Source organism: Ipomoea nil, unplaced genomic scaffold (assembly GCF_001879475.1).
Source record: "Ipomoea nil cultivar Tokyo-kokei standard unplaced genomic scaffold, Asagao_1.1 scaffold0706, whole genome shotgun sequence".
NCBI classification, from domain to species: domain Eukaryota; kingdom Viridiplantae; phylum Streptophyta; class Magnoliopsida; order Solanales; family Convolvulaceae; genus Ipomoea; species Ipomoea nil.
In genome coordinates this window covers 1,893,291-1,906,059 of record NW_017617134.1, presented here as the reverse complement: position 1 = coordinate 1,906,059, position 12,769 = coordinate 1,893,291, and the positions used below count along the sequence as shown (strand labels likewise).

At 30.1% G+C, this 12,769-nt stretch overlaps 1 protein-coding gene across 1 annotated transcript; it reads left to right on the top strand.

The window, feature by feature from the left end:
* The first annotated feature begins 1,148 nt into the window (after positions 1-1,148).
* On the top strand, positions 1,149-2,065 carry LOC109176413 (uncharacterized mitochondrial protein AtMg00810-like). Its single transcript, XM_019325844.1, has 2 exons — positions 1,149-1,543; positions 1,633-2,065. The coding sequence occupies exons 1-2, from the start codon at positions 1,149-1,151 to the stop codon at positions 2,063-2,065; spliced, it is 828 nt and encodes a 275-aa protein (XP_019181389.1).
* Positions 2,066-12,769: the final 10,704 nt, after the last annotated feature.

Sequence of the window (12,769 nt, the reverse complement as noted above, 5' to 3'; positions counted from 1 at the left end):
GGCTAACGATCCATTGTTAAGAGCCCACACAAGGCAACACGAACATCAAACTGTGGCTGGAGATCAACACGGCTATGCTTTCGCTCTTATACGATGTCAGACTTTTCTTATACTATTATTCAATATAGTTAGATTATTCTATATCTAACATTTTCGTCTCTCCAATTTAAAAATAGAGAATGAAAAATTGAAGTAAACCATCATTACACAAATGATCATTTAAATATAAATTAAATATAACACACACACACACACACACACACACACACACACACACACACACACACACACACACACACACACACACACACACACACACACATATATATATATATATATATATATATATATATATATATATATATATATATATCATAAGCTACATCATATCATTTGGTAAAATATTTTGATGAAATATATGGAGTGTATACCATAAAGATTATATAGATTCTACTAGAGTCTTTCTTGTTAGACATAATATTATTATTGTTATATTTTTCTGTACTCTCTGAATAAGTCAATAAGTTAGAGTTATATGGCTAGCCTATTGTATAGGGTTAGTTAACGTAGATTGCTATATTATTGTATTATCTTCGCTATTGTTCAGTTAATGCAATTATCGTTGATCTCATCTTTCTAACCTCTCCGAAACTGACCTCCAAGATTGGTTTTTTATCATAGAAACATCATGTTAGCTTCCACTATTTTAAGGCTCACATCTGTGTTTAACACGTGTCACAACTGACTTAAGTCACCCATAGTCATTTGTCATTTCAACCTTATGAAGGAATCTTCAACATATGTTTCCTATTCTAACTTTGTAAATACTACCATTCACCAACTTGAAGAGAAACCTAGTACATTTTTCAACCTATTCAAAGCGTTCCAAACTCACTTGTAATTTGAAACTGTACTCGACTTTATTAATAATCAATAATATTATTACATGCCTTCATCCGGGACATGTTTGCCATCTGCAACGCTCCTTATACGGGCTAAAACAAGCCCCTCGGGCATGGTTTAAAAGACTGCACGATTACTTATTCTCTGCAGGTTTTCTTCCGTAAAAAATAGATGTGTCCTTATTCCACTACTCGGTGTCTAGCTCCCGGGTCTTTTTACTTGTGTATGTAGACGACATCATCATGATGGGGAACGACGTTCCCCTTATCACTACACTGCTACATCAGTTAGCAACAGTCTTCAAAATTCGAGATTTGGGTACACCGGGGTTCTTTCTCGGGATTGAAACAATCAAGCAAGATACGGGTATGCTGCTATCTCAACGTCGCTATATGAATGATATCCTCACACGTGCTGGAATGGCTGACTGCAAGCCGCTCACCACACCAGCAGCTGTAACTCAGTCTGTGTCCCCGACTGAGGAATCGTGTGATAATCCGACTCAATATCGTCGTCTCGTAGGCGCTCTCCATTATCTGACTATCACCAGGCCGGACTTGGCATACGCTGTTAACCGTCTGTGCCAGTTCATGCACTCACCTACAGTGGATCATTGGGGTCTTTTGAAGAGGGTTCTACGGTATATCAAGGGCACGACTAACTATGGCCTATGTCTCTCTGTATCCACTTCTTCTGATATTCATGCTTTTTCGGACTCCGACTGGACAGGAAGAGTACAAGTGGCTATGCGGTGTTTCTTGGCTCGAATCTCATTTCTTGGTTATCTAGGAAGCAGCGCACCGTTGCACGTTCGTCGATTGAGGCCGAATACAAGCCTCTTGCAGATGTTTCTGCTGAGGTCACTTGGGTTGTGTCTCTGCTTCGTGAGTTGGGTATGCACACTGGCAAGCCTTCTACGCTTTGGTGCGACAATCTCGGAGCCACTTATCTCTGCGCAAACCCAGTTTTTCACGCCGGGACGAAACATGTGGAAATCGACTATCATTTTGTCAGGGACAAGGTTGGTTCTGGAGACATGGTTGTTAACTTCATATCCACCAAGGATCAACTGGCGGACATCTTCACCAAACCGTTGCCAGGACCCCGGTTCACTACTCTACGAGACAAGCTCAACGTGGTTATGCACCACCCTTGTGCTTGAGGGGGTGTGTTAGACATAATATTATTATTGTTATATTTTCCTGTAATCTCTGAATAAGTCAATAAGTTAGAGTTATATGGCTAGCCTATTGTATAGGGTTAGTTAACGTAGATTGCTATATTATTGTATTATCTTCGCTATTGTTCAGTTAATGCAATTATCGTTGATCTCATCTTTCTAACCTCTCCGAAACTGACCTCCAAGATTGTTTTTTTTTTTTTTTATCATAGAAACATCATGTTAGCTTCCACTATTTTAAGGCTCACATCTGTGTTTAACACATGTCACAACTGACTTAAGTCACCCATAGTCATTTGTCATTTCAACCTTATGAAGGAATCTTCAACATATGTTTCCTATTCTAACTTTGTAAATACTACCATTCACCAACTTGAAGAGAAACCTAGTACATTTTTCAACCTATTCAAAGCGTTCCAAACTCACTTGTAATTTGAAATTGTACTCGACTTTATTAATATAATCAATAATATTATTACATGCCTTCATTATCTCTCAACTATATTCAGTAATTTTAGCTAGCCTAGCTAATTTTTTCCTACATTTATTTATGTTGTAATTTTGACCAACACTCAACGTAAGCGTTAAAATAAGAGATTAATCCATTTAGTGCGATTTACATATTATTATATAAAAATATAATTTACTTAATAGTTAATACACATCCTGAAGTAAAAACTGTGAATTTTTTTCACTTCAAAAATAAGGGATTAAGAATCATAATCTCAATTTGAGAAGCAACCAAAATAGATTAATAAAAGTTTTGCAATATAAAATAAAATAGTAGCTACAATTAGTAGGCAAGATTTTGGATTCCTTCTTGCACGTGATATTGCCTCAAAATCTGGAGATATGTTCATAATAATAATATATACTGTAAAGGAAAAGGACTAAAAGCCACTACTCCACTCAGTCCACTTAATTCCTCCCAATTTTAATTCATAACTTTTCAACCTCTCCATTATATTAATTAATTAATTAAGAACTTTTCAAACAATAATGACTGTAGTTTTATTTATGTTTATACAAAGCCTTTCAATTTGGACCCTTTCTTTATAATTCAAACCTTGGGGCAATACACCTTTCAAGGAACCAGTGGTTGTTATGGACACAATTTTCTTTTAAAATATACCATTATTATTACTTTAAGACTTTAGTTTTTATCCCATCTTATTTGAGAAGAGTTTTCTTAAGATATGTTAATTATTTTATTTATAAAATTCAAATTCAAGACTTTATTTAAAAGAGAATTAAATTTATTCTATTTGAACCACAAGTTATCAGTATGGAGACATTATATTTTCCTCTTAACATTATCAGTTTCACTTTCGAACTTATATTTGAAGTCTCTTATTTAAGATAGCTAGTCTTATATTCGTGTCTATCTTAAATATTGTATAAATGTGTGTGTATTATATGTTTTTACTTTTTGTACAACTTATTTGGTAAGTATTGATATATTTAATTTATTGGTCAATCTAGTGGAAATGTTGGTAGTTCAATTTGAACTAGATATTTAACTCATGAATTAAGCTGGACACTTCAGGAGTTTTCAAGTTTAGTCTCAATTCTTTTCAAAAGGAAAAAAAAAATTGAGAAACTACACTTTTTGTTATTAAATTATAGGGAAATAACATGTTCGTCACCTAAATTGTTTGCGAAGTTACCTTTTTTGTTCATGAATTTTGCTAGAGTACGTTGGGTTAAAATCACTTCACAGAAATTTGAGGAACAAATAAAAAGTCACTTCACAGACAAATGAGCGACAAAAAGTAGTAACGGTATAGTTGAATGTTGAAAAGTGCTATTTCTTATAATCTAGGCGTGAAAAGTGTCATTTAAAAAAGAAGAAGAAAAAGATATTTTTAGTCTTTCAAATTCTAATCGAGAAATAAATTCGTAACTAATGGTCCGTTTAGAAACACAAAAAATATTTTTTGAAAATTTAATCATTTTTAAAAAATCTTTTTTCACTTTATGGTGTTGGCTGAAAGTAATAAAATGGTGTTTTTTTTTTTTATTTGGTTGAAAGCCATAAAATTGCATGCTTTCTGTTTGATTCATTTTTAAAAACATGAACATACATTAGTTACAAAACTATTTCTTATAAAATATTAATTATTATAATAAATATAATAATAATAATTTATATTAAAATAAAATTATGAAATAAACTTTGCAATAGTTATAAAGATTAATAATAATTAGTATAATAAAAAGATATAAATAAATAACTTTTAACTTGCAACTTATTATAATATAATAAAAATAAACACATAAATTGATAAATATAATAATTCTGAACGAAAGAAATTGAAGATTTTTTTTTTTTTTTTTTTTTGGATTCGATCAGATTAAGATTTTTATTATTTGATTTGGACTAGCTAGCTTAATATTTAATTAAAAATTGATAAATGTAATACTTTGAACTAAAGAATTTGAAGAACAAAATTTAGTTTTTTTGTTTTTGTTTTGTTTTGTAGGCCGGGCAAAGATTTTTATTATTTGGTTCATCCAAACTCAATCCATATTTTAATCAAACATATTTTAACCAGACTAGTCCAATTAAACTTAATAATAACTAAATAGATGGAGGGTCAATCCGTCCATTTGACACCAGTCAAAGAGAGAGAACTGAGCATAAAATAAGAATTCAGAAAAATGTCTTCCAAATGTCGAAAAATATTTTTCGCCAAAATGAATTATTTTCCTTTGACAGAAATGAGTATTTTCCGTTGACTTCATTTTTCGTGAGACGGGTCGAATCAAGATTGAAATAGAGCAAAACTTATACTCAAAAATGTAATACTAATAAAGAATAAAATATTTGTTACTTATAAAGGGAAATGAAATACTTTTGAGAAAAATGTAATATATTTAAATCAAAATGTAAAAGTATTACATTTTTCTTCAAAAGTAGGTATTACACTTTCTCTTATAATTAACAAACATTTGGCTTTCAAAAAAAAATACAAAAATACAAAAAAAAAAAAAAAAAACAAACAAACAAACAAACACTGTATTTCTAATTAGTATTACATCTTTAAATTGATCTAACCTGTCGCATGGACAAAAATCTGTGAGGCGATTTCACACAAGTTTTACCAAAATAAAATGATTAAACAAATAATTTTTGTTCAAAAAAAGAAAGTACGTGTACCCACTCAATCATTAGTGCATTAAAAATATTTCTTTATTTACCTATTTAATTTTGTACCATATATTAAAAAAAAAAAATATTAATCCTGCACACACGCAAACTAAAACCCTACCAAAATCATAGTGGCATGAAGGACTCAGACTTGGTATGCAGGTGGACCTTATTTTACTGTTGTGTCTCAGACAACAATAATGTAGAAAGATTTTTTTAACTTGCACTTCAATATTTTATATAGATGCCATGACAGGCTTTTAACCATAAAAAAGTATATACAAATGTATATATATATATATATATATATATATATATATATATATATATATATATTGGTGAGCAAACAAGGATGATTCTATCGCTCTAAATACAATATTATTTAACATTAATTGGTCAGATAAAATATTTGATATTTTAGTTAAATGTTGTTGACTCTATTACATTGTAATATCTGTTCAAATATACTTACTCAATTTAATAAAACATAATAAAGTCAACAACACCACCATTAAGGCTCGACCTTATGACCTCTTACATAACCTCTTACATGAGAGAGGTCACAATATGTCATCTGAGCACAAGTTGCTTGATTTATTGATTAATTAATTTGCTGTGTTATGTCAAAACTTGCTGTTTTTCCTATTGCTTACATTAAACAAAACAAAAAAATTTATCGGATCTAATGAAATTTTTGGCTGTTAATTGCTAATTTCGAAGGATGCTCCTTCATTTGTCAGCTCAAACTACTATTAATCTTTTTTAAAAAATAATTATCGCACCACTCTCCATCATACTTGCCTCAACAACCACATTTAATTAAATTTTATTTCTGCCATACTCTGTGTGTGTGAAAATCACTATTTGAGTGTGAACATGTGGACTTCTACGCACCGTTGAAATGTGAGATTGGACAGTTAAAATTTAAAGAGCGGTGCAATAGTGTTTCCGGTGCAATTGTACAATGGTGCAGTGATGTGGTGCAATGGTACAAGGATGCATATTACAGGTTAAAATTATTATAAATCACAATATCAAGCAAGATGAACAATGCACAATGGTACACAAGCTCACATGTTAATAGAGGATATATATATATATATATATATATATATATATATATATATATATATATATATATATATATATATATATATATATATATATTTTAGTACTACTGAAGCGTTCGAACCCGTGACCTTTCATTATATTTGAGAGAGCCACAGTTGTGTTGTTTGAGTCGTTGGCTATTGATTTTATATATATATATATATATATATATATATATATATATATATATATATATATATATATATATATATATAATAATAATAATAATAATAATAATGATAATAATAATAATAATAAAATGGTTACATACTTTAGCTAAGCTAGACTTGAGTGATACTATTTCTCCATCCTATACTATCATTTTGCACACCATTCGTTGTCTACTTAACCCTAACTTTGTCTGTCAAAAAGGTATAAACAAAGACTGTAATTGGAACGGCAAGCTAGCTTGCGGTATACTTAAATTTGGTCATGTTTCATAGACAAATTCTGAAAAACTGTTAATTATATTTAGACATGGTGACAATTGTACATATATTTAATAGGTATATGTATAATTATATTGTACATATATTTAATCGATTAAATTGTTCATTGGATCTCAAAATAGGTTTTCTTTTTCTTTTTGGGGCTGCTGGGGTGGAAGGGGGGGGGGGGGGGGGGGGGGGGTCACATTGTATACTTAGAACTGGTCAAGAAGGTATATTAAAACTACTATTTAAATGTCAAATACTTTGTGGTTTGATGATATCATTAGGTTAGAGTGTACGTATTTTTTTTAAAAAAAAAAATTAAATAGAATTATATAAAATTTTCAAAATAGATAATTCAAATTTTTTTTTTTTTTTTGGGTATATACCAAAAGTTTATAAGATGAACTGATCAATTTAGAGTTAGAATATATAACCTAATTTTTTATTAAAAAATCATAGTAAAATTTAGAGTTTATTTCACCGGAGGTCCCTTGTGTTTGGTGTCAATTCCAAATTTAGTCTCAGATTATCGTTTTTGCTATTTTACATCCCAGATTATTATTTTTAGACACTTTTAGTCATTCTCATGATTTTTTCTATTTTTAGTAAGGGTATTTTTGTCTCTTCATATTTTTCTTTTGTTATTTTTCCGGTTTCAACCAGTTTAATTGGTTTAGAACTTTAGGTAACCCCTGATTTTTAGTAACCATATTTTCAACCAATTTTTAGTAAAGGCCTAAACCAATAAAACTAGTTAAAACCGGAAAAATAACAAAAAAAAATGAAAAAACAAAAATGCCCTTATTAAAAATAGAAAAAATCATGAGAAGGTCTAAAAGTGTCCAAAAAACGATAGTCTGGGATGTAAAATGGCAAAAACAATAGTATGAGGCTAAATTTAGAATTGCACTAAAGACAAGGGACCTCCGGTGGACTTAACTCTAAAATTTATGAATAGAGATAACACTATCCATTTAAACATTTTATTCATTTTTGATTTTTGACAAGACACCATCGTAATAAGCTGTAATTAATTAAAGAAAATCAATAATACAAGTTAAATCAAAATTAAAATCATCGATTATTATTTATTTAACTAGCAATTTCTACGTGTTGTGCAAGATCTCATGTCCAACGTTAAAGCATAATTTAAAATTTCTGTTGAGAAGGTAAATGTATTATCAATTGAATAAGTTGTATAATTGAAGTGAGATTAGTAAACTATTATTACAATAAACCACGTTTAGTTTACAAAAGAGTATAAAAGAAATATAAAAAAGTAGTGAAAAATGGGTATGAAAAATAATAGTGAAAATGCATGAACTATTGGGTAGGTAGTTTTTTTAGGTTAATTATTCTTTTACATGTAGAGGATTACAATTTATGTGCGAAGATTAAAGAAAAAAGTGTTGAATAAAGAAAGTGAATAAATTGCAAATAATTTAAGAAATTGAATGTAATTAGCATGTCATGGGCTTATAAAATTGATTAAAATGATATGACATCATTGATTGGGCAACAAAAGTATAGAGGTCAAATTTTAATATTTTTAACCTTATTTAATTTCATCTTGCAATATTAATGTTAACAGTGTTATAATGACATGATACCATTTTTGTTTAATAAAAATGTAATATACACTTTTTAAAATGTAATGTACAACTTCCTTATCACAAGAAAAACATATCAGAATCAAATGTATAACTTTAATTCACACATTTAAGTGTTCTAGATTTATCAATGGGCAAAGTGAAAGAATATTAAAGAAAAAAAAAAAAGATAAAAGATTCCTTGTGTGCACATGAAGACTAGGATTTGACCGGTGAACTGCTTGCGCGACTTGCGATTTAACTCCGCAATGGCTCTAGGGGCAGGGTCATGTGAGCTCAAGATTAGTTCGATAAAACTGGAATAATTAAGTAAAAAAATAAATAAATTATGATGTGTGCATATTAAGCATGTCCCTATGGTGCACACAACGCATGCTTAATATGCACACAACATAATGCTCCCTAATCTATTCCATGAACCAAACATATTTTTAAGGAGTAAAACTGTAAAACTCCAATTACATATGTTGATTTTATTGAAGAAAGGGAAAAAAAATTTTGTGACTTTTTTTTTTAAAAAAAAATTTCTAAATCAATTAAAGCATACTATCATAGATTTTTTTATTTTGTTTTTTTTTTTTTTTTTAAAAAAAAGCTAAAAATAAGTATTATTCAAGCAAAAGAAAATGAATGATAAATTTTCTCTAGCAAAACTAGTTTAGTAATTCAGTATCTCATCATTATTGCATGGATCATAAATAAAAAGTACATTTTTAATATACTATGGTTGTTTCAATACTTATATTCGATAACTGACGCAGAGCATTAACTCCTTGAAGTAACGGCCGTTGACACCCAAAAAAAAAAAGAGGGAGATGGAAGGGAAGGAAAAAAAGAAAAAGAAAAAAAAGTAAAACAAAATATGAAAAAAAGAATTACAGATTAATGTTGTTGGGCACGTGGAGTGCACGCGCCCGACTAGGCGCATTTTGGTACTTTTCACGCAATAAGGGGCAAGTTTTTTTTTAGGTAAGTCCTACTTTGGAGACAAAAAAAAAAAAAAAAAAAAAGTTCTTGCACAATGACCCATTTCCTTCTCTGCCTTCTCTCTCTCCTTTACATAACTATTAGAGCAACTCCAACGTAACGCCAAATCTGCATTTTCCAACGCCAAACCACCATCCCTGCAAAATTAGCTCCTCCAATGTATGCCTGCAAAACGGCATAACGCCAATTGTTTTGGCGTTAATGAATAGTGTCGCGCCATATATGGTGTAGCACTGTTCATCCACAACAAATGTAGAATAAGAAAGTAATAGACCATTTTGCCCTTACTTCTTTTTATAATTCCAAATTTATCATTTATTTGTTTATATGTAATTTTTTATTTGTTAAATACTTATATTTAAAGTTTGTATTATTAAATATAAATTATACCATTTTAAAGATCTCATTGAGACGATCGAAACAAGACTAATATTGAATATATATTAATTAAAATTTTAAATACATCAAACATATAGTAATTCCAACAATTAAATGTACTAGATGTTTTATGCTATATTATTATTTTGGAATAAACTAAATTTTCAAAAATACTGTTAAATTCGATTTTTTTGAAATAATTATAGCATAAAAATTATTGTTAATAAAAATTATTATTTACATCACAAGTTATATTTTATATTAAACTAATTAAGTTCGAACTAAATTATATTAAACTAATTAAATTCGAACTAATAATTGAGAAATCAAATTATTTTAATGTAGAAATTTGGTGTTTTGGTGTAAATGGGTTGGAGATGAATAAAATTTGGTGTGAGAATATGCTGAGAATATTCATTTTGATGTGAGATTTGGTGAAGAAATTTGATGTTTTGGTGTGAATTAGGTTGGAGATGCTCTTACAACATTACAAACTTCCCAAAAACTACTATTGTACTTGCCCTAAGCAGAAATACGAGATTTACCGTCCCGCCAACTTTGTGTTTACTTTAAGTCAAGTAATTGACCACTTAAACTAATTTTGCCAGACAAAATTTATCATTCTTTTTCTTTCGCTTGAATAATACTTATTTTTGGCTTTTAAAAAAAAATATCGTAGTATTTTTTTAGAATGAAAAATATCGTAGTATACTTTAATTGATTCAGACATTTTTTTTTAGAAAAAGAGACAATTTTTATTTATTTATTTTCCTTTTTTTTTTCAATAAAATCAACTCCAATTATATATGTTGATTTTATTGAAAAAAAAAGGAAAATAAATAAATAAAAATTGTCTCTTTTTTCTAAAAAAAAAATGCCTGAATCAATTAAAGAATACTACGATAGATTTTTTTTTTAAGCCAAAAATAAGTAGTATTCAAGCGAAAGAAAAAGAATGATAAATTTTGTCTGGCAAAATTAATTTAAGTGGTCAATTACTTGACTTAAAGTAAACACAAAGTTGGCGGGACGGGATTATGCAGAGAAAAGAGAGAAGACAGAGAAGGAGATGGGTCCTTATGCAAGAATTTGTTTTGTTTTGTTTTTTTTTTTTTTTTTTTTTTTTGGTCTCCAAAGTAGGACTTACCCCAAAAAAAAAAAAAAAATTGCCCCTTGCCGCGTGAAAAGCATCAAAATGCGCTTAGTCGGGCGCGTGCACTCTATGTGCCCAACGACGTTAATCTATAATTTTTTTTCTTCATATTTTGTTTTACTTCTTTTTGTCTTTTTCCTTTCTTCCTTTCCTTCCATCTCCCTCTTCGCCCCCCCCCCCCCCCCCCCCCCCCCTTCCTTTTGGTCCCCTTTTGGTGTCAACGGCCGTTACTTCAGGAGTTAATGCTCCGCGTCGGTTATAGAATCAAAATGGCCACCTCGTATAAAAGTATTAAAAGTGAAAATAATCCGTCTTAAAATATAAGTATTAAGACAATGATTATCACCAAAACACAAAAATCAAATGCCGTTTGAAAAGCATCAAAATGCGCCTAGTCGGGCGCGTGCACTCTACGTGCCCAACAACGTTAATCTATAATTTTTTTTTCATATTTTGTTTTACTTCTTTTTTTTTTCTTTTTTCCTTTCTTCCTTTCCTTCCATCTCCCTCTGCACCCCCCCCCCCCCTCCCCCCTTCTTTTTGGTGTCGACGGCCGTTACTTCAGGAGTTAATGCCCCACGTCAGTTATAGAATCAAAATGACCACCTCGTATAAAAGTATTAAAAGTGAAAATAATCCGTCTTAAAATATAAGTATTAAGACAATCATTATCACCAAAACACAAAAATCAAAATCGCAGCCAACGTAGTCAAATCGTTAACTTGGTAATCTCAAGGTACAAGTTCAACTCTTAACTAGAGCAACATATTGACTTTCTTATTTTGAACATATTAAAAATTTTATTGTAGTCCTATGAATCACAACACGAGATTTAATTATCCGATATATACGCACATGTGGTGAAGAAAAGTCATCATTTATGGGTAAGCTTGTTATAATGTGAATTATTTTTCTCACGTATGTGTATATAATTAATTTCTTATGTTTCCATTTTAATTTGAAGCTTCTATTATAACTTATAAGTCAATTAATCTCACATACATATACAGTAGCTATACATACACACATACATAATATTAAGGTTATTTTTGGGGTAGGGTCTATCTTATTTTTGAATCAGAGTCTACAATTCAAGATAGACCCTGATCAATGGTATAATTTGCTGTCATATTTGGCTCTTTCTGTGTGTATGTCAACGGCCGCTAATTCAAGGAATTAATGCTCCGCGTCCGTTATCGAATCAAAATCGCAACCTTGAAGTATTAAAAGTGAGATTGTAATATTTATGCAAAGGAGAGAGAAGACAGAGAAGGAAATGAGTCTTTGTGCAAGAACTTGATTTTTTGTCTCCAAAGTAGGACCTACCCAAAAAAAATTTGCCCCTTACCGCGTGAAAAGCACCAAAATGTGCCTAGTCGGGCGCGTGCACTCTACGTGCACAACAATGTTTTAATCTGTAATATTTTTTTTTCATATTTTTTTTTTCTTTCCTCCTTTCCTTCCATCTTTTTTTTTTTTTTTTTTTCTTTTTGGTGTCGGTGACCGTTACTTTAAGGAGTTAATGCTCCGTGTTAAAAGTGAAAATAATTCGTCTTAAAATCATATCACCAAAACACAAAAATCAAAATCATAGCCAACTTAGTCACATTGTTAACTTGGTAATCTCAAGGTACAAGTTCAACTCTTAACCAGAGCGACATATTGGTGAAAAAAAGTCATCATTTATGAGTAAACATATTATAATGTGAATTATTTTTCTCATGTATGTGTATAATTAATTTCTTATGTTTCCATTTTAATTTGAAGCTACTATTATAAGTCAATTAATCTCACATACATATACAGTAGCTATACATACACACATACATAGTCAAAAACTCAAAGACAGAATGGGGTGGGATC